The 23295-nt window shown below is 38.6% G+C and overlaps 1 protein-coding gene across 1 annotated transcript in view; it reads left to right on the top strand.

The window, feature by feature from the left end:
* Positions 1–5006: 5006 nt before the first annotated feature.
* Positions 5007–23295, top strand: part of DNAJC13 (DnaJ heat shock protein family (Hsp40) member C13) — a 129383-nt gene continuing 111094 nt past the window's right edge. The window contains exons 1-2 of the mRNA XM_003781698.2: positions 5007–5211; positions 22829–22909. Coding sequence (XP_003781746.1) covers positions 22842–22909 — 68 coding nt within the window. The 5' untranslated portion in view covers positions 5007–5211; positions 22829–22841. The remainder of the gene's footprint in view (positions 5212–22828; positions 22910–23295) is intronic.

Genomic DNA, 23295 nt, shown 5'->3' with positions numbered 1-23295 from the left:
GAACTCAGGCATAAGCAGTAGGTCTGGTGGAGGGTAAACAGGTGGTCAGGAAGTGGCTAAGGCGAGAACAGCAGTCAAATTGTAGCAAAGAACCAAACTGCAGCTAAGAAGGGTTCCCTAGTGGAAACATACATAGTAAAAAGTTTCTGGTGGCCTGTAACTGACCTAGGGCTCATTACCTTCTAATTAAACCTGTGATGTAATCTATTATATAATCCCAATCTGTCAGTTGGGATCCCAAAGGCAGGAAAGAACAACCAATCCTGCCAGGAGAAAGGCAGTACAAACTAGTAAGCTTATAAAAGGCAGTGTGTGCTCAGATGCTGGGCCTTTCCACACTTGTGGAAACTGACCCATTCCCTCTCCCTGGAAAGTATGTTCACTTTGTGTAGCTTCCTACTTTACTTTGACTCTTTCTTTTACATGATAAGCTGTGTAGAATTGTTTTGTTGTCTGTGTTTGCTCTGTCAGCGGCTGGATTCTGTACCAGTACTCATTTTTTATGATGGGAGCCAGGGGACCAGGGAACATCCAGAAGGACCTAACAATAAAGATTATATAAACAATTATAAAAGAGACTCTAATATAAACTATAAGGAGGAAACTAAGTTATTGAGAGCTCAGTAAGCACATGCTCTACATAAGTTGTTATATTTAAATCCCACAACGTCTCCCAAGGTAGGTATCAATATTCCAAGTCTATACATGGGGAACTAAGGCTCAAAGTGGATTAAGAGATTTGCCTGTGATTTTTTTTTTTTACCACATTGTATTTCCTTTAAGTGCTAATGACTAAAAATGTTTGAATATAGTATTTCCATAGAAACTGGAAATCTCATTTCAAAACTCTTTATGGCCCAAGATTTTTCTCAAGTCTGGTAATACTAGAAGCATTTGAATTAACAAGTAAGAAAAAAAAAAAAAGAAGAAAGAAAACCCTCAGCAATGACTGTATTATAAAAGAGCAATTGTAGTTAATAAAAGAAAGAACACAGCCCTTTCCCTTAACCAGTTAAAATCTCAGTAATGGTTTAACACTGATAGACTGAAAGTATGATCAGATCTAGATAATTTCCTATAATTAAATGAAAGAGTGTTTTTGTTAATACCAAATATAAGTTCAAATTCCTTTAATTGTGAATATGATTATACTACTTAAAAAGAGTTTTCATTTATATAAATAATAAAACCGAAGTTCCTGTGGGTATGATTAAGTGAGAAGGGGAAGCCAGGCTATGATTCACAAAACAAAATTTTAGAAACTACATATTTGCAGATATGTATCTATATAGGTCAAAAAGTCATGTCATAAGTCATCAGATTTTGTCAAAAATTTCAAGTCTTTACCATTATTGGTATACAGGAACACAAAAAAATCAAATATACTATGTATGTGGTATATTTGTAAGATAAACCTTGAGAAAAACTACTAAAGACAAAAAACAACCACAGAACAAAGTAAACTAAATCCTAGTAGAAGATGATTCTGTGGGGGCTTCAAGCTCACCAGTTCAACTATAGTTCTAAAACTGTGTGCCTACACAAGACTTTCTAATAGGCACGCTGTCCAAGAGAAATAGTATAATGGGAGCCACATATGTTATTTACATTTACTAATAGCTACATTTTTAAAAAGATGTGAAATAAAATTTAAAATGTGTTTTATTTAACCAAACATATATCCACAATATTATCACTTCAATATGTCACAAAGTTTCTTTGCATGGCCAAACTGTAGTCAGGCTTCTGAACCTTCCCCTAGGCGTACTTCCTTGTAAAATCCAGTTTTAGTGAAACTTTCCCTCATCCAATTTTAGCCAACCTCCTCACATCTTCCATATCTGATCATCATAGATATCTGATCGGGATCCTCATCTTTCACCTTTCCCCAGAGGACAGCTGATCATTATGTTTTGTATTCAGCAAGAATCCTGTTATGTAGGTTTAGCCAGAATCCCCCTTACCCTTGATGTGTCCTCTTAGCAATTTTCTATCCACCGACCCAGCCCCCTCAGCTATACATTCCCCTTGCCCATGATGTATTCTTTTTTATTTGAGACAGAGCCTCAAGCTTTCCCCCTGGGTAGAGTGCCAGGGCATCACAGCTCACAGCAACCTCCAACTCCTGGGCTGAAGCGAGTCTCCTGCCTCCGCCTCCCAAATAGCTGGGACCACAGGCGCCCGCCACAGCGCCAGGCTATTTTTTGGTTGCAGCCATCATTGTTGTTTTGGCTGGCCCAGGCTAGATTCGAACCTGCCACCTTAGGTGTATGTGGCTGGCGCCTTAGCCACTTGAGCCACAGGCACCGAGCCAGAAGTATCATTAAATAATTTTTTCTTTAACACATGTAATCAACATAAACATTGTAAATGCTGTTATTTTACATTTTTAAAAATATTAAGTATTCAGTAGCCACATAATGCTAGTGGCTACTGTATTGAAAACATAGCCCACATATTATTGAGTGGTATTGGGTCCTTAGGGATTTATTTTGGATCTGGGCATCGATATAATTAGGAAGGTCAACTTAGCAGCAATAAGAATTTGATAAAACAGGTGTTTGACTCTTTCATGGGCTGTCTAAAATCTTAAACTTCTCCTGCCTGTATGCTAATTTAGGACACTGATAAAAACTATTCGTGTCTATAAAGCTGTGGAATGTATTTTTTTAAAAAGCTGTGAAATATAGTAAGTATATATAGCACATAATTTGGATTGTAAATTTGATACTTCTGTACTATGAAAGTGTCAGAAAGGCTATTCCAAACTTAAATTTTGAATAAAAAGATAAATCCAGAAAGGGAAGTTTGAAAGTCCTGGCTTGTACATGTGTGTTTGTCACTGTTTCAAGAAGGTGGGGGCGAGGGTGGGGGGTGGGACTGAGCTAACCTAACACAATGAATAGGGAAAGAAGAGACAAGTCCTACTCCCTCTGACTCTTGTGTTTCCTTCTAGTGTTTTTAAAAAGTACTGATAAACTTGTACAGATCCAATTAAGAGCAACCAGGGGGAGTTGTGAAAAGACTTGCAACCACATCTTATGAACAAGTATTGAAAGGATTAGGAATGTTGCTTCTTGAGATGAGAATCTGCAGCTAGGTTAGAGGGAAAAGCAGGGGAAAAAGCATGGCATAGGAAGATTACTTAAAGGGATGTCACATGCAAAAGGGCAAAAAATAAAAACAAAAAAGCAATCAGGAAAAACTGTTTTTATAAAAGTACAACAACAAAAAAAGATGTCTTGGGAAGCAGGGAATTTTCCAGTACAGACGGCAGGGGGAATTCCTGATGCCTGAGGCTCCTCTGGAATCCGAGAATCGACTTTCTCAGTCCCAAACGTGGAAGTGCAGTGTAGTACAGTGTAGATCACTGTACTAAATGTTACAAGTCTTGTGACTGAATCTTCATTCAACCTTTGGGAGTTAGGTCACCTTGAGCACATCTCTTGGATTCTCTAGAGATCTGCTGCTTTTATGAAGTTGAAACAATACACACCATGTCTACTTCTGGGATTATTGGTAGGCTCTGTAACATAAAAAACGCCCCATAAACACAGTTTTCTGTTCCCATGGGAAAAGCCAAGGCGGGCCCTTAACTCAGCTCTCCTGTTTCTTTTTTCTTCTCCTCCCTTCCTACTCTATTTCAGTTCCTGTCTTCCCACACCCAGTTATTCCTGGTACCTCCCCTTACATGCACCTTATCTCACTGCTGCAATACAGGAAAGTCTGCTCTAAGGATAAACGTAAATACTACTTTTCTGTCCTAAGGTAGGGCAAAGGGTCAATACAGTCAAGACACAAATGTGCAAAAACCATTTTCTACATCGTTTCATTCTGCAATCGCCACCTACAAATCAAGCCAGTCGCGGAAAGGAACCTCAGAAAACACAATTTCAGGATCACGTAGCATGAATATTAAACTCCTTATCAGAGACCTTTAACTCCCATAAAATAATGTATCCATGCAGGTTAGCCTACACTGCCTATCTTTAAGAGTTTGCAGCAGAATCACTAATTTTTAAACTGTGGTTTTTACATTCAGGTCTGGGAGTGGACATTCATCTTCCTTAATTAAACCACTGCCCACAGAAAACACATAATTCCCAGCTGAACCCTTGTTTGGTCCCACAGTCCCTTCTTTTCATTACTCTGACTCCTCTTCCTCAGCTGCCATGCAGGTTCAGGGAGATCATTACGGAGTCAAATTGCCTGAGTTCAAACACCAAAGCCACTATGTGGGACTAGGCCAAAATTTGTTGGTAAATCGAGGATAATACCTATCACAGACAGCCGAAGATTAAGTAACTTTAAACCTCTAGACACTTGATCAGCAGACACCAAATGGAAGCCATCAGTACTACCTTTCCTGCACTTTTCACTGATAAAGGCCTTAGGCATCTTAGGCTTTGGTCTCAAAGACCGCCCAGACCACCCATATTAGTAACCTGCTCGATGTCACTCTGAGAGTCTCAATAACAGACGAACCTGCTGGTTCCTAATCTAGCCAAACTAGGGAGTAGACTGAGGCTTCAGATTGCCTCGTGGATACCCCACGACATTTCAGGTCTAAGGTTAAACTGGGGTGAGGTTTTAAAACAGGACTTTTGAGGTATTAAAAAGTCAGATCCCACACAGCGCCCCTAAATTCCGCAGAACACCAACAGCTCCGGAGGAACACACCGAAGGGGCGTGGCTCCCCCCGCGCGCGTGCAGAGGGGCGTGGCCTTCTCAGCACTAGCAGCCGGGCAGGCCTCTTGCGCGCTGCGTGGACTCCAGGTCCCTGGCCGGCCTAGCAGTCTGCGCATGTGTAACTGCTGGGAGCGGGGCCGGCGGAACGCAAGATTTCAGGGAAAGAGAACGAATGGGGCCGGGAGGGCGGGGCAGAAGGCGGAAGAATTGAAACCAGCTGACTGGGTCTCGTGACGCCCTGGGCGGTGGCGACGCAGGCGTTTTGGAGCGCGGTCGCTCAGAGCCTGAGTGAAGATGGCGGCCTCCAGAGCGAGCCTCTGAGAGGCAGAGGGAGGAGCGGAGGGGGCGGGGAGGCAGCGCCGCGGCAGCACCGGGAACCCGCGGCGGCGGAGCTACAGGGCCCCGGCGGGGGAAAGGGGCAGTGGTGAGGGTGAGGAGGCCGGAGGGCACCTCATCCCACTGTGGACGCTGAGCCGGCGGCGGGAGGAGCTAGGGCTGGAGCCTTTCCAGTCTCCCGCGAAGGTAAAGCCGACTTCGAGCCCTGGACTTTGGGGCTGTACCTCATCCTCTCCCCACGCTGCAGGGACTTGGGGTGCTCAGGCTAGTAAAAAAGAGGGGTGGTGGTTCGGCTGCCGCAGCCTGCAGCTGCTAAGGGAAACATCACCCTTCCCCCAGGCTGCTGGTCTGCTTCCTTCCGTTGGACCCCCCCCCCCCCGGACTGACATTCACCTGGGACGCTGCTGGGTTCCGCCCCACCCAACTTTGCCAGGTTTTCTTGGTTTTTCTACCCTCTTTGCTTCCCCTCTTCCCTTAGCACACATCCTTCCCTACACACCCCTATTCCTCTGTGGGCTCCGCCCTCGGGATTCCCTTCCAGTTTCCTAATCCGAACACCCTTCCTGTTGCAAGCCGGCAACTCTTGTTTCCTCGGGTCAGCGACCTGCCTTCCCTACGAGTGCTGCTTTTGACTTTAACTTTCTTCGCTTAGATTTGTTCGTTTTGTCAGGAAATGAGGAGGGCTCTCGCTGTATTTTCAAACCTTTTTCCCCAAATCAAGCTCCTCCCGCCCCCCAAGGCTTTTCCTTTCTGCAAGGTAGTTTATTTATAATGATTTTACTTCGGGCGGCTGTAATTTTTACCTCTGAATGTGGTCTTTGGAGTGAATGAAGTTGAATTTAGAAGCTCAGTAAAGTGGGTGTTAAGCGCATAGTTGAGACTTCACTACATTTAAGAAGAACACTTTCCCTGAATGTGTCCCCTATAGGGCGTTCAGTTGACCACTCTTGTCAGGTGATAGTTTCTTTTATCAGTTGTTGAGGGGAGAAAAAGTAAAAAATTTCCCCCTAATGTGGTGTTGGTCTCCAGTTATTTCTCACTTCCCCTTTTTGTTATTCTCTTTCCTGATTTCTGATTCTCCTCAAAAAGGAGGGTCTCTAGCTGCTTCTGCGTCCTCCATGAAGAGCTTCACACTCTGGAGTTATTTTGAAACTTTTGTGATACAGTGTTTTCGGAAGAAAAGTAAAATTTCAGAATAGTTCTTAAGGACCTGCCCACACTGCTCATCTTTCTTACTGTATTTTGTTTATCAGCTTATGGACTTTATTGATTTCTAGATTTGAAAGTCCTGACCGCACTCTGCAGGATTTGGGAAAATTCAGTGTTTGCATAGTTTATTGTCAGTACTTTGTAAGTCTGTGGGAATATGAAACAAAACTTACCTTAAAAACAGAAAGGAAATTTATAGAAACTACTAGTCAGAAATTCAGTACCCTGAAAAAGCTTGATTTCACAGTTCTTTGGTTTTTAGAAAGTGCTTTATTGTTTGACTGACTTTAGCACGTAGCATAAATCCTCATTAACATTTTAAATGTAGTGTGAAACTGTTTAAGTGGCTGTATCTCAAACTTGGCTTGTACTATTAATATCACAATGCATTCAGGGAACATGAGTCTTTGTGTAGGAAATAATTGATATTCCTTGATTGAAAACAGGAAGTAGAACATATGAAAGGAGGAAAAGAGGAGACAGAGGCATTAAGAATGTAAAGAACCTTAGGGTTAGAGCCTAGTTCATGGAAAAAACCAGCATTTGTATTCTACTGAGTGGCAGTGAACGTTTCTCTTTTACTAAAATAGTCTAAAATAATATGGTGACAATAGTCTAAAATAATATGAACATCATATAGTGTTAACAAGCTTAGTTGCAAACAAGATGCTTAAGCTAAAATGAATAAAATATGAGTGTCAGTGAAAAAAGTTATGGAATCATGGAAAGCATGAGTTGTTTGTCAGAATTTAACTTTATTCACAAATAGAAGCTGGTTACCCAGGTGGACTGTAATATTACTAACTTTATTAAATTTGTGTTAATAGTGGAGTCTGGTTCTCAGTAGATACTGAATTAGGGTTGAAATTAAAAGGTCATGTTTTAACTAATTTGGCTCTATTCCTTAACCAGTTTGATTTACACAGGTGAATTTGAGTGAGGTGTGTGTTAACACATACCTTTCCTCTGTTTCTCTGATTGAAGGTACTTAAAATCAGGAAAATAGAAAACCAAGCTATGCAGTTAAACTACACTACCAGTTTGGTTGCTTCTAATAGAATTTGGCCTAAATGTTCTCTGTAATGTGTGGCAGTGGTTAAAGGCGAGTTGTTCTGAAACAGATCCTTTGAGCTAGTGTTTCTTAACTTTATCAGACCCAACAAAGGCTGCCCTTTTACAGTAAATAATTTGTAACACCTCCATTACTATTCTGAAATAGTTTACATAGGATGACCACCTTCTTGCTTGGGCCTTGGACAAAAATAAGCTTTGCTCTCATTTTTATAATAAAGAGGTAGAGTAACTTCAAAATTATGTCTTTTGCCAAACCTCTTGAAAAGCTGAGGTCACAGACCAAACCACTGTCCAAAAATTTGAGAGGCAGCACTTGCAGAGACACAGAGTAGACGTGAATTTTGGTTCTTTATCAGACATGACTAGTAAAGTTCAGTACTATAGCTTTCAAATTGATGAAGGTTGACTTCACTATCTACAAGCTTTTTTATCAACAAACTTCACAGTGTCTATTCCTGGAAAAGATTGGAAAGAACCCTGGGGAGTATCTGTTGTGCAGACCTAGAGGAGGGCAAGCAACACCAGCAGAGAGCTTTTACTGATTCTTTTACTGTCTCTTCTGTGGACAAAAGCTTTGATTTAGAGGGAGGGAAATCTTTGCTGCCCTGTAGGTGAACATTCATTGAGCTGGGGGTTGGGTAAAGAAAGGGGAAAGAGTCTTTTGCCTGGAGGAGGGACCCTGAGCCCAAAGCTACCACCAAGGGAGCCCCTGGAGAACTGAGAAGGCTACAGCCCCAAGATCCAGTGACACCATGTAAGATTTAGACTGAACTTTAATCAGAACAATCACTGCCAACCTAAGAAGCTTCAAATAATAACTGCACAGTACTACTAGGAAAGGAACAAGATTCTGCAAAGAAGTGCAGCACAGAAACTCACACTGACTTTGCTCTAGTAACTATCTCCCACCATAGATACAAACTCTTTTGTAGGTATATGAAGCCTGTGGTACACTGATAGCCATACCAACAACAGATCATAAACTAGCCCTAACCTAACTACAGTAACACAGATCCTATACTAAAAGCCTCACTAACAAAAGATGTGCGCATTTCCAGTTATAAAAATTATTCACCTCAGTCTTTGCTGTCATGCACAATATTTTCAGCTTTCAAGTAAAAATTGAGGCCTGGGAAAAAGAAAAGCAATTCCCAAGAGTAAGAGCAATTATTACAAAACAATTTTTTAAAAAGATGGGTGCTAGAAACTAGAGCACTGTTTTTACATGGTAACTACTATAATCATTATGGCATCTTGCCTTGAAAAATGTTTGTGGCAAGGAGCAATGGAAGGAGTTAGAGCTTGTGAGTTACTTTTAAGTAGTAGAAGGGAGAAAGGAGATGGAATGGAAAATCTTAATATATATGTGAATGTGCGGGGTTCACTGACCACTTAAGGGTGTGTATGTGTTTTGTGAATTCCTGTCTTTTTTTTTTTTTTTTTTATTAAAGAGACAGAGTCTCACTTTGTCTCTACCCTCAGTAGAGTGCTGTTGCATCACAGCTCACAGCAACCTCCAGCTCTTGGGCTTGGGTGATTTTCTTGTCTCAGCCTGCCGAGTAGTTGAGACTACAGACTCCTGCTGCAACGCCCGGCTCTTTTCTTGTTGCAGTTTGGCTAGGGCTGGGTTTGAACCCACCACCCTCCGTATATGGGGCCAGTGCCCTGCTCACTGAGCCACAGGCACCGTCCTGTTTTGTGAATTCCTATGTGGCTCAGTTGGGTACATTTTCTAGCTTCACCTAGTTTGTGTTGGGGATGAAATCATGCATAAGCAATGTGAAATTTCCATCATACCCCAGTTGTTCAGTAATATATCAGTTCCATTGGAAGAAATTCAAACTTCAAAAGAGCGTTTTAGAAAAACTGACTATGCATTTCAATATGTAAATACTTAAGCGGGATTATACCAAAATACACAGTGAAGTTGTACCTTTGCGTAGAACCAGTTTGTTTTTTGACAGAAATGTTGGTGGGTACAGGTTTGTTATATTGGTGACTCAGATACCACTATTGAGATTGTCATCTGCCTTGTTTTCTCTTTTTTCTTTTTTTATTAAATCATAAACTCATAGATCATGTATATATTGCATGTATTGGGTACAATGTGCTAATTTCATATAGAATTAGGAGGATTTACATCACATGGTTAATATATACCTCATCTCCTTTAAGTAATTATTGTGTTTAAAACTCTACTTAATAGATCCGACAAGTACCCTTGTATTATGCACCATAGGTGTGATCCCACCATTCACCCTCCTTCAATCTGACCTCGCCCCCGTCCCCCCACTTCTTTCCTTTCTTCGTCCTGGCCCATAGTTGTGATCTATTCTTCATATGAAAGTGTGAGTGATTGTAAATTGGATTCATAATAGTACTGAGTACATTGGATATTTTTTCTTCCATTCTTGAGATACTTTACTAAGTAGGATATGTTCCAGCTCCATCCATGTAAATGTAAAAGAGGTAAAGTCTCCATCTTTTTTAAGGCTGCATAATATTCCACGGTATACATGTACCACAGTTAATCCATTCATGGGTCAGTGGGCACATGGGCTTTTTCCATGACTTGGCTATTATGAATTGAGCTGCAATGAACAATCTGGTGCAAATCTCTTTGTGCTAAAGTGATTTTTGGTCTTTTGGATATATACACCTAGAAGAGGAATTGCAGGATCAAACAGCAGGTCTACTTTTAGATCCCTGAGTATTCTCCATACTTCTTTCCAAAAGGGATGTATTCGTTTGCACTCCTGTCAGCAGTATAGAAGTGTTCCCTTTTTTCCACTTCCATGCCAACATCTGTAGTTTTGGGATTTTGTTATGTGAGCCACTCTTACTGGAGTTAGATGATACCTGAAAGTGGTTTTGATTTATATTTCTCTGATGATTAAAGATGATGAGCATTTTTTCATGTGTCTGTAGGCCATGCACCTATCTTCTTCAGAGAAGCTTCTGTTCAAGTCCCTTGCCCATGATGAAATGGGATTATTTGTTCTTTTTTTATTAATAAGTTTGAGTTCTCTGTGGATTTTGGTTATCAAACCTTTGTCAGAAGCATAACCTGCAAATATCCTCTCCCATTTTGAGGGCTGTCTGCTTCCTTTACTTAGTGTTCTTGGCTGTGCAGAAGCTTTTTAGTTTGATCAGATCCCGGTAATGTATTTTTGGTGTTGCCTAAATTGCCGGGGTAGGGGTGGGGGAGGGTGTCCTCCTGATAAAGTATTCTCCCAGGCCAATTTCTTCAAGTGTTTCTCCTGTACTCTCTCCAAGAATCTTTATAATTTCATGTCTTAAGTTTACATCTTTTATCCATTGAGAGTTAATTTCTGTTAATGGTGAAAGGTGTGGGTCCAGTTTCAGTCTTCTAAAAGTTGCCAACCAGTTCTTCCAGCACCATTTGTTAAATAGGGAATCTTTTCCCCAGCCTTGTTTTCTGAAATGAACAGATTAAATAAAGCATAGTCTCTTTAATTTGCATGAGTGTTCCGTTCCTGGAAAATTTGTGTATGTTAAACCTTACAAAATATACTTTGATTTATATATGAAATTGAATTGGATTTTGTGATTTCTTCATTATAAATAGGTTTTAATCTGTGTGGATTGCCGGTTGGACATTTGAAAGTCATATGTTGAGGATAGTTCTTCATTGGGTGGGACTGTCTTATATGGTGTGGGGTAAGTAGCCTTATTCACTAAGTGCTAGTGGTGCTCTCAGTCATAGTGTCTCAGATGGGGTGATATCCCACTCCAACCATTACTGTAGTTCAAAATTATAATCAATTTAAACACATTTTTCTGCTTCAGCAATGTTCACATGTTCAACATATGCCAGTCACTAACACCTCCTTTTTAGGGAGTGATTTTTACTCCTGGAAACCCCTTTGAGCAGGCGTCCTCAAACTCAGGCCCGTGGGCCACATGCAGCCTGCCTAGGACATTTATCTGGCCCTGCTGGGTGTTTTTTGCCACCACTGCCTGTCCTGCTTAGCAGCCTACTTTTCCCGGGGCCCACAGTCCGGCCCTCCAACGGTCTGAGGGACAGTGAATTTGGCCCCCTGTTTAAGAAGTTTGAGGACCCCGCCTTTGAGAGTCATTGATTAGGGACTATCTTTGTAGCAAGTACCCTAAGCCAACATGGTTATGATCATCTTTGCTAATTTAAGATACAGTTACCTGTGCAAAGGTACATTTAGGTGTGGTTCAGTCAATAAAGACAAGCATATAATTTGCTAGTAGTTCATTTCAGATGCTCTTAACAGCCTACGTATTTGAGTTTTACTTGTGCTTATATGGAGTGCTTGAGGAATGATCTTTAAAACAAGGTCAAAAATCAGTGGGATTCTATAGTTGCAGTACTCTGAAGCTGCCTAAATAGTGTTCATGTATTTAGTACATGCTGTATTTGCAATTGGAGTTTGATTTTTTGATTAACAGAAAACAAAACCCCTAAAGCATTCTAAAGTAATTATTTTAGTGCTCTGATTTTGTCTGCTAAAGTTGCCAGAACTTAATGGAAGGATTGATAAGGTTATAACTATAGGAGACTTTCTCTAATTTGTAATAGGCGGCTTTCTCTAATAGTTCATAAATTCTCTACTCATTATTTAAAACTAATTTAAACATTTAAAAGCATGGTTTCCTGACTAGTATTGTATTCCTTAGTCATTTAATGCCATGAGGTTTTTTTCCCCCAAACTCTAGTCAGGATACAGAATATATGGTAGAACCTAAGTTGGGTACCCAAGGACTGTTAATAAACTGGCTAACATGCAGAGGTGGTCAACATAGAAACTAGGGCTACTGTACTGACAGGTGCATGTTGTGCATATCTGGTCTGTGAAAGTTGGGTCAACTTAAGGAGGTGCTCAGTGTAGAGAGGACAACTATGGAAGTTCTACTATATTTTGAATTCTTATCAAATCTTAGAGCAGATCCATTTCTTCTTAAACCTTAGAGTTTCTGGGTTTAATTTTAAAAGTGGAACTTTCTTTTTAAAATGTACTTTGGAAGTATTTTCTAAACTGAAAAGTATTACAGAGGGGGCAAGAATAATAGGGTTATTTCAGAACTGAACAAGAAACTTATGTTATTACTATTTTGTATTAGGTGAAAGGGAAATTGTAGCAACTTAAACTCCTTGTCTTCTTATAAAGAGAACAGTGTTTGAATGTTAAGATGCTTACTGTAAAACTTTCTCCTAGTTGTGTTTGTTACAGGCTTGGAAAATTTAGTTCCCCAATGTGCATTTACTACAGTGATAGGAAAAACAGTAACAAGTTAAAACGAGGCTGCAGAAAAATATCTTCATCATAGTAGACCAAGATATTAAGTGCCTCCTTGTAAGCTGAAGAATTTATTGAACTAGGATGCTTTGTTCTTGCATAAGCAAAGAATGCTTCAAAGATAAAATGAAACAAATTAGCTATAGAACAGTACAATAATGTGTGAAAACAAAATATGTAAATGATCAATAGCAGTGATTTCAAAGAATTGCTTAAGTGAACACATTTCTGGAAAAAACTTTCAGGTGAATTAAGTTTTGGAAAAGCAAGAGTCGCAATAATACATCTTCATAGAAAAAATGTTAATTTTTTTTAAACGACAAATAACGGTCTATTTTTTCAGAAAGAAGAGTTTGCTCAGATAAAATCACACGTGATGGAAATAGAAGATATAGGTTTCTTTTCTAATACTGGATTTATGTTGTTGAATAGGAAGGTTAACTGCTATGGTATGTGTGCTTGCTCCTTTCTCCCAATGAATGTTTCTTCAGATTCAGGGGTTGCTTTGGAATTTCTCTTGACCTTGCATAAATATATGTCCAGTTTCTAACTGAAAGGAATCAAATTTTTAAAATGAGAGAGAGCTCAGATTATTTCACCTAATTGTTGTGGAAATATTTAACGTTAATTTAAAAAATTTTTTTTGATGTGCCAGATAATGTAAACACTTCTAACTTCTTGGCATTTATTTGGGGATGTAATTGCCAGCTGAAGTTTGCTGTTGCCCCTGGATTTTTTTTTTTTTTTTGAGACAGAGCCTCAAGCTATCCCCAGGTAGAGTGCTGTGGCATCACAGCTCACAGCAACCTCCAACTTCTGGGCTCAAGCAAGTCTCCTGCCTCCGCCTCCCAAGTAGCTGGGACCACAGGCGCCTGCCACAACGCCTGGCTATTTTTTTGGTTGCAGCCGTCATTGTTGTTTGGCGGGCCTGGGCTGGATTCGAACCCGCCACCTTAGGTGTATGTGGCTGGCGCCTAAGCCACTTGAGCCACAGGCGTGGAGCCACCCCTGGCATTCTTATTCTCTAATAACATTTAACCCTAAGAGTATTTAGTTCTTCGTGTTAAGGAAGCCTAAGATGGAATGTACTAAAACCTTACTTTGTCATCTATTTGTGACTGTTTTAAGATTCCTGATGGTATCGTACATATTAAACTGCTGATTTATTTACAAGGAAATGCTTTTATGTACTGAAGTCATATGTTAAAATGAAGCTAAAATTAAAGAGGGTTAAAGTTCCTATGTCAGTTTAGTTGTCATTTTTTAATCCAGGTAAAAATTAATGTTCTGTTAGCCATTTGTATTTTGTACTTTGTATTTGAAAGTGTACTAACTTATGGGTGTGATTTACTCAGATTTCGAATTCAGTTACGAATAAAAGTAGTCCTTAAAAAGAAGCCAGCATTGGGTGGCACCTGTGGCTCAGTGGGTAGGGTGCTGGCCCCACATACTGAGGGTGGTGGGATTGAACCTGGCCCCAACTAGGTAAAACAGCAGTGACAATTGCAGCAAAAAATAGCCGGGTGTTGTGGCGGGCGCTTGTAGTCCCAGCTACTCAGGAGGCTGAGGCAAGAGAATCGCTTAAGCCCAGGAGTTGGAGGTTGTTGGGAGCTATGATGCCATGGCATGCTAGCAAGGGTGACAAAGTGAGACACTGTCTCAAAAAAAAAAAAAAGCTAGCATAAGGGATTCTTTCTTAAGTTATTAGCCTTTGTCTTAAGAAAGGTTATCCTTCCCCTGCATTTTTAGTAAGGTATAGCTGTATGAGGAAGTATTACTTTCATATATTAGTTCATATGATGTGAGTACCTACTATGTTTTTACATAATGGTTTTGTAAGCAGGTAAACAATGTTTGAGTTGTAGGAGAGTTTGATCAGAAAAGAAAGGCGAACTCAGTTTTTTCCCAACATATAAAAACTTTCACCTACAGCCAAATTGAAAGAACTTGACACCACGTGTCCAGCCCCAAGAGTTTTACATTAACCTTTTACTGTCCTTTATCACAGATCTGTTCATCTTTCTATCCATGAATCCATCTTATTTTATGATGAATTGCAAGACAAAGTCACATTTTTAATTTCACTACTTGAGAGCAGAGCTAATGATGAGAGTAAATTCTATTCTTATATTTTATAGATTCACAGTGGGAAAAATAGTATCTTGCTCTCCGCAAGTTGTCATATTTGTGTAAAAATTACTTCCCGTTGGTCATGCAAAATACATGCTTTGATGGGGCAATCAGCTTTGATTAATTCCAGTTTCTTCATCCACTAATGTATTATTTTTCTCTGAGTATACTCATTCAGCCCTGTCTAAATGAGTGTTCTTTTGGAGTTTTTACTTAACACAAGCTGTGAACATATACTTAGTTTTGCTGTGTGTGCAAATTCTTTTGCTTATAGCCTGGCTGTAATCTGCTTTGGTGTCTGTGGTGTTGAGTCCCTTCATCCTGCTTTTGTTCTTAGTGTCAATTTGATGTAGGCATCTGGTCAGTGGACCCTTAAATCTTGTGGTTTTGTGTCAAAACTGTGTATCTTCTAAAAGATCATTCTTATTTAATCCATAAATGATCTTAAATGGACTGCCAGTATTACTGCCAGTAAGAGAATGCAAGAATACTGTGTTAGTGGAATTAATTGAGAAAATGTGAATCTAGCCAAAATGTTTGTGTTGCCCTGAATTTGACTTTCTAACCCTTAGTACAGTTCTACCAGAACAGACAAGTTGCAGAAAAGCTCTAGTAGTGAAGTTGGCTTCACTTAAAAACAAGTGAACACTTGCCAAAATTGGAGATGCTCTATCCATGCAATTTAGTTACAAAGGGCATGTAAATTTGAGTTTTTCCTCATCTAAAAGAAGCATGGGTCTTTGAGAATTTGAAATATGGAATACTGTTGCAGGAATGAGGGAGATAAAGTTAAGTGATGATAAATCAGGTTAACTGCTGATTGTAATAGCCCCTGAACAACTGACAGAATGGCAGATGCTGATGATACAACTGCTTCCAAAGTCTGATTCGACAGTTTATACATTTTTCACTTGGGCAGTTTATTATTTATGACATTTACCTATAAATGACTGCTAGATATTCATGATACTAGAAATTCTATAGATTTTTAATGAATGATGGGAAATAATGGTTGCTTAAGAGTTTTTTCCTATAGGCAATAATTTTGAATCACTCTTAAGAGCTTATCAAAGAAATTTGTACAGAGAAAATGTTAACTGGAGATGAAATTTACTTTTTGGAGTGAAGGTTCCCCCCCTTCCCCTTCAAAACTTTTTGAGCCATAGTTAACTTATAGGCATCACAAATAATTTTTAAAATATTAGGTTGGCTACATAGAAACAATTCTAATAATTAAAATATCAAATACCAAAGGTGGGGGACTATTTAAATTATAGTAAAGAAATTCAACTTGTAGTAATATTTTATAGGAATATAGTTGAAATAAAGAGAAGCTTGGCTAGGTACCTGTGGCTTAAGCGGCTAAGGCGCCAGCCACATACACCTAAGGTGGTAGGTTCGAATCCCCAGCCTGGGCCCGCCAAACAACAATGATGGCTGCAACTAAAAAATGGCCAGGCATTGTGGTGGGTGCCTGTGGTCCCAGCTACTTGGGAGGCTGAGGCAGGAGACTCGCTCGAGTCCAGGAGTTGGAGGTTGCTATGAGCTGTGATGCCATGACACTCTACCCAGGGGGATAGCTTGAGGCTCCGTCTCAAAAAAAAAAAACAAAAACAAAAAAAACACATATCTTACAAATACAAAATAAAATTTAAAAAAAAAAGAGAGAAGCTTAAGTATAGGGTTATGGTAGACATAAGATAATTTTGAAAACTTTATTGTGGTTGTCTTGGTCTATCTTATATTTATTTCCTTTTAATCCTAGCACTTGAGAGGCCAAGTCTCTATAAAAAATAGAAAAATTGGCTCGGCACCTGTGGCTCAAGCAGCAAAGGCTCCAGCCACGTTCACCTGAGCTGGAGGGTTCAAACCCAGCCCAAGCCTGCCAAACAACAATAACAGCTGCAACCAAAAAATAGCTAAGCGTTGTGGCAGGTACCTGTAGTCCCAGCCACTTGGGAGGCAGAGGCAGGAGAATTGCTTGAGCCCAGGATTTGGAGGTTGCTGTGAGCTGTGATGCCAGAGCACTCTACCCAGGGCTACAGCTTGAGCTCTGTCTCCAAAGGAAAAAAATAAAAAATATTACCCAGGCATGGTGGCACTGTCCCGTAATCCCAGCTACGTGGAGGTTGAGGCAAGAAGATTGCTGGAGCCCAGGAGTTTGAGGTTGCAGTGGGCTTCTAGCCTGGGCCATAGTGAGAACTTTTCTCAAAATAAAATAAAAACGATCTATTTATGGGGAAAATAAATTGTACGAATAAAATGATAATGACAATAATAGTGATGTGCTTATATACAACATCCAGCTTAAGTGTGATATATTTGTATAGTTATTTTTGAAAGGTTAAGTAAAAGCTGCTGATTAAATTGGTAGAACACTATGCTTTTGAAGGTAGAAATTCTAGGAGATATACAATGAATAGTAGAAAGATTAAAATTAATAAAATATTTAGAGAGAATCAAGTAATGTAAATTTGTCCCCCAAAATTCCTTAAAAGGTACAGGTGCTGGTAGTTCTTGATAATAAGATAATGGAAATACCCAAATAACTATGTGTCTGAAACAGTATATTTAAAAATACAGTAACCTGGCTTGGTGCCCGTAGTTCAGTGAGTAGGGCGCTGGCCACATACACCAAGGCTGGCGGGTTCAAGCCCTGCCCAGACCTGCTTAAAAAAAAAAAAAAAAAGTATCTGGGTGTTCTGGCAGGCGCCTATAGTCCCAGCTACTTGGGAGGCCAAGGCAAAAGAATTGCTTAAGCCCATGAATTTGAGATTGCTGTGACCTGTAATGCCACAGCACTCTACCAAGGGTGACATAGTGAGTCTCTGAAAACAACAACAACAAAAAAAACCAGTAGTCATTATAATTGTAATTAATAGTTTTGAGTGTGTATTATATACCTTGTTAATTACTTTCTTTGTGTTAATCTCATTTAGCCCTCACCACAGTCCTTTGGGTTGGTTATGATCCCTGTTTTATAAATGAACTATGAGTCAGAGAAGTTCAGAAACTTTTGTTCAAAATTATGCTGCTGGAAAATGGCAGTTATTGCTAGTCTGTCTTCTGCAGAAATATTTTTAAAATGCACCATCCTCACTTTGTTGATAGTTTGAGTATTAAAATTACTTTTAGCCTTAATATAGCTTTTGTGCTAATAAATTAAAAATGTATCATATGTGGAACAGCTCTGGAATCTGTTCCAGGTGGTATTCTGAGGTCTTCCCAGATTGAATTGACACTTGTCTGCTGGAGGACCCCTAGACTTGCCTTCTCTCATTTTCCACTGATTCACTTGGAATTATTCTAAGTTAAGCACATAGAATATGAAATTAAATAGATTGGTCCAGAGCCTATTCACTAAATAAGCTCTTTAGTGATTGGGTTCGCCTAATCACTAAACCAGCTTTGTGACCTTTGATTGATCTCTATAACTCTGACTTTTTTGTGTCAATAAAATGGGAATCATCATACCTATACTCCAAGTGTTATTATGGGCACAAAGTGAGATAAATACATGGCATATGAGTAGCCCAATCACTAACATGTAATGAGTACTGAAAAGTTATTGCATAATTTCAGGCCATGTCATAAATGTTTAGTGCATAATTTCAGGCCATGTCATAAATGTTTAGATTAGAATCATCTTGCCTCTTTAACTTTCTGTGTTTAATGAGTGTTTCATATGGAAAAGCATTATCCTAATTTCTATTTTGAGGGTATACAGACACTAATAATAACATTGGATTACCCCATTACTTCTAGAGTTGACTTGGCTATTCAGGTGGGCATCTCCTCCCTTCTTTAACTTCTCCTCTCAAATATATTCTTACCTAATTATAACATGGTTGAAAGCAAGCTTTTCAATAGAGAAGCAATTTTTCTTCCATAGAGAGGACTTTGGTTATACTACTCTTTGGTGTACAGTAGCAATATCACTTGTTGCTTTCTAAAATATTAGAGACAAGAAAATTACTAAGTGTGATGATATTGGCCATAGGGAACTTCAATATGCAGAGAATTGAAGTACTACTACTTTAACCCTTATCTTTTCTGTCAGCATTTTAATCTGCATCAGAAACACGGTATTTCTTCTAACAGATCAGGTGGTTGATAGTTTACTTTTATGTTAATGTATTGTGTCTTCTCTTCCTTTCTCCTTTTGTCTGTCCTAACCTAAGAACTCTCTGGAGTCTGATGCTTTCATCACTGCCAAGTTCGTAGGTCTTTAAAAGATGTGGATAAACCTTCTTGATGTAAACTTGTTTTACTTCCTCTCCTTTTTTTAAAATTTATTATTTTTTATTAAATGATAGCTGTGTACATTAATGCAGTCATGGGGTACAGTGTGGTGTTTTCATATACAATTTGAAACATTTTCATCAAAGTGGTTAACAGACTCCATGTCAGTTTTTTTAGTTATTGTGTTAAGATGTTTATACTCTACTTTTAGAAAGATTCACTTGTACCCTTTTTACTTCCTCTCCTAAAAGATCTGTTTGAGTTATATATCCCCCACCTATGAGGTCATTTTTTAGTTTATTAAAAAAATTCTTAAATTTGTTAAGTGTAAGATTATTTTGCTTTTATTCTTCCCTTATGGATTTATTAGAGATCTTTATTCCTTTTTTTGGTCATACTCTGTGTTCTTTATAGTTGTCATTTTAAAATCTTTATTATTTTTCTCTGTCTTTCATTTTGATTTTATTTATTTTTTAGAGACAGAGTTTTACTTTGTTGCCCTCAGTAGAGTGCAGTGGCATCACAGCTCACAGCAACCTCCAGCTCTTGCCTCAGCCTCTGGAGTAGCTGGGACTATAGGCCCCGCCATAATACCTGGCTATTTTTTGTTGCAGTTTGGCTAGGGCCGGGTTTGAACCCGCCACCCTTGGTATATGGCCAGCGCCATACTCACTGAGCCACAGGTGCCACCCTTTCATTTTGATTTTAAAGACCCTTAATAGTTATCAGTCAGTCTCTACAGAAACACATTTTCTTTTTTCTCAGTTTTCCCAAGATAGGGCCTTGGTATGGAATTAATTATTTTGATATCTAAGATAGCGTACAAAGAATACAGACCTTACTCTTTATCAGCTATTCACCTTGTTTTCTTCCATTTTTTCAATATTATGTAAAATATTGCTTATACACCTATATACACATATTCCAGTTTTTTTGGTGAGTCCTCAGTGATGCTACCCAGATTTCTTTCAGTAATATGATTTACTGCAAATGATTCAGAAGGCAGGGTAAATGATTCTTTGTTGGCTGCCTATGTCATCCCAGGTATGAAATCCAGAAACAAATAACCACACCAACTGTCAGGACTATATTTAGCTTTCTGTGTACTCACTACTAGGAACATATAAGTCAACTGTAAGAAATTTCTTCTTGTGTAACAATAAAGATTTCTCTAAACTTGGTGTTACTTGTGGTTCTTTTTGTTATTTTTCTGAGCATGAATTAATGCTTTTTCAGAAGGTTTGGCAAAAATCCTTGGGAGAGAGCATTAAGTTGGTTTTTTGTTTTTGGAGACAGTTTCACTCTGTTGCCCTAGGTAGAGTGATCACAGCTTACAGCAACCTCGAATTCTTGTGTTCAAGCAATCCTCTTGCCTCACTTTTTCATTTATAGTAGAGACAGGCTCTTGCTCTTGCTCAGGCTGGTCTCAAACTCATGAGCTTCATCAGTCTGCCCACCTCAGCCTCCCAAGAGTGCTAGGATTACAAGTGTGAGCCGTTGCACCCGGCCTAGACCATCCAATTTGAGCTAGACGTCAGAATTGCCCATGGTATTGCTGTATTTCATTCATTCATTCACTCAGATACTTATTGAGCATCTGTTTTGTGTTAGGCACTCTCTTGTAGGTCCTGGAGATACATTCCTGAGCTAAACAAACTACCCCTCACTGGATATTCTAGTGGAATTAGGTGAATAATAAATTGCACATTAGAATATGAAAGATGCTGTGGGGGTAAAAAAGCAGGAGCAAGGGAATGGCTAGTGTAGAACTAGGAGAGTAGTTACAATTTAAAATAAGGTGGTTGGCATAGGCCTCCTTGGAAAGGCAACATTTGGACACAGATTTGAAGGACATGAAGGTAAACCATATAAATATCGGAAGGACAAGTATTCTATGTAGAGTACAAAAACTCTCACTAATTGGAAATACAAAAACAAGTGGGAAGAATGAAGAAAGCAATTTCAAAATAGAGGTATCTTTAAAAATGTTTTTGCCACTCAGGCATATACCTAAGAGAAGTGAAAACATGTTCACACAAAAACTTGTATGTGCATGTTCATAACTGTATTATTCCTAACAGCCAAAAAGTAGAAATAATCCCAATGTCCATCAGTTGATGAATAGTGGATAAAAAAAATTGGTATGTATATACTATTGAATATTTGGCAGTAAAGCCAGTATAGGCAAGTCCATAGTGATATCTGTGACTGCCAGTTGTGAATGCTAAAAAGGTTTCTTATTGCTGTGATGAAAAGGTTGTAAAAATAAGAAGTGATAGTTGTAGCACTAAAAACCACCCAGTTGTATATTTTAAGAGTGAATTCATATGGTATATGAATTATATGATTCATATGGTATATTCATATGGTATATGAATTATATCTTAAAAAGTTGTCTAAAAAACCTTTTTGAAAGAAAATAGCTTATTCTAACTATGGAAAGACTTAACCGCTGACTAAAAAAAATTCATAGTATATAAAGATGTAAAGCTTAAACTATAATTCCAGCCATTCAGTTTGCATTATAGGCGCTTCAGTATATAATCCACTATATATATATACATTATATATATATATATATATATATTTTTTTTTTTTGGCTAGGGCCGGGTTTGAACCCACCACCTCTAGTATATGTGGCCAGCACTCTACTTCTTGAGCCATAGGCGCCACCCAAACCCACAATTTTTTTATAGTACCTAATTATTAAGGTTATGGAGACATAGTCAAATAACAAAGAAAATAAAGAAAATATTAACTTTTTTCTATTTCATCCCTGTTGAAAATTGTTTGTAAAATGAAGTGATGTAAGATTTTTAAAATTTATCAGTCTTTCATGAGTAGCCAGTTCCAAAAGTTTATCCTATAAAGTTAGCTCTATTAAAATTTTTCATGAAATAAATTGATTCTGGATTTTATATACTTCTGGGTTACAGTCAATAAATATTGCACTGTCAATACAGTCAAATATGCATAATTGCTGTGTGTTATTGTAAGGTAACTTATTTCACATGTGATTTCATCATGCGACAGTCCTGATCTGTTCCATGTCCTGTTCATCAAGAGGAATCCACTAATCAAACTTATTCTAAATTTGATGTGGCCTGGAAACAAATACTTTGCAATTACACTTTGAGTAGCACTGTTCTAGTATATTCCTACAATGGAATATTATATAGTCTTAAATCATTTTCTCAGTGAATATTCTGTAGGGAAAGGTTAACATCTTTGAAAATGGTACCAGTGACGATCTCAGTTTTATTTAAAAAGCACAAATGATGTTTCTAAATATAAAAAAGTCCAAAATGATGATCTTTGGATATTAGAATGAAAAATGATTTACTTTATGGGTATTTATATTTCTTATTATGGACATGTATTACTTTTATAGTGAGAATTCTTTTTTAATTGTCATATATATTTATAATAGGCCCCCTTTAAAGTGATAGTGACAGCGAAATGACTGGCAATCACTTCATCGAAAACCTTTTGGAATTGGTTTGACATTTGTCAGACATTTTTAGGTGCCTGTTGTGTGCCAAGGCATTGTTGGCACTGTGAGAGTTAAAGGTTTATTTACCATATCTGACGTTTTTTGATTCCATATACTGGTAATGTTTGTTAGAGGGCACTTTTCAAGAAACTCAGGCCAGTGGTGGGGGAGAAATGATTGAGTTCCATATAGTGCTGAGGGCTATGATAGTTGAACAGACCCGTCTTTGTCCTTAAAAACCTTGTCGTCTTAATAGAGGACCTATGACAGGTTATGAAAGTTGAGAGAGCGATCCTACTACTTTTGATATGAGAGTTTCGGGAAAATTAAGGATATGTACTGAGTTCATCCCTATTTTATCTTCTAGGTTTGGGCACAAAATGAACATAATTAGGGAAAACAAGGATCTGGCATGTTTCTACACAACAAAACATTCATGGAGGGGAAAGTAAGTATTCCTGTTGGTTTTACTTTTTTGTGGTTCTGTAAAGTATTATTTAAAAAATTACTGTTTTTAATATCTTGAATATGGCTCAGCGCCTATAGCACAGTAGTTATGGTGCCAGCCACATAAACCGAGGCCAGTGGGTTCAAACCTAGACTGGGCCAGCTAAACAACGACAACTGCAACATAAAAGTAGCTGGTCATGGAAGAAGCCCAAGTGCCCATCTAGCCACGAATGGATTAACAAACTGTGGTATATGTACACCATGGAATACTGTGCAGCCATAAAGAAAAATGGAGACTTTACGTCCTTCATGTTCACATGGATGGAGCTGGAGAATGTTCTTCTGAGCAAAGTATCACAAGAATGGAAGAAAAAGTATCCAATG

The sequence above is a fragment of the Otolemur garnettii genome, unplaced genomic scaffold, assembly GCF_000181295.1.
Source record: "Otolemur garnettii isolate 467f Iridium unplaced genomic scaffold, OtoGar3 scaffold00002, whole genome shotgun sequence".
Taxonomy (NCBI): Eukaryota; Metazoa; Chordata; class Mammalia; order Primates; family Galagidae; genus Otolemur; species Otolemur garnettii.
The sequence above is the reverse complement of the archived record's forward strand: the minus strand, read 5'-3'. Positions and strand labels throughout refer to the sequence as shown.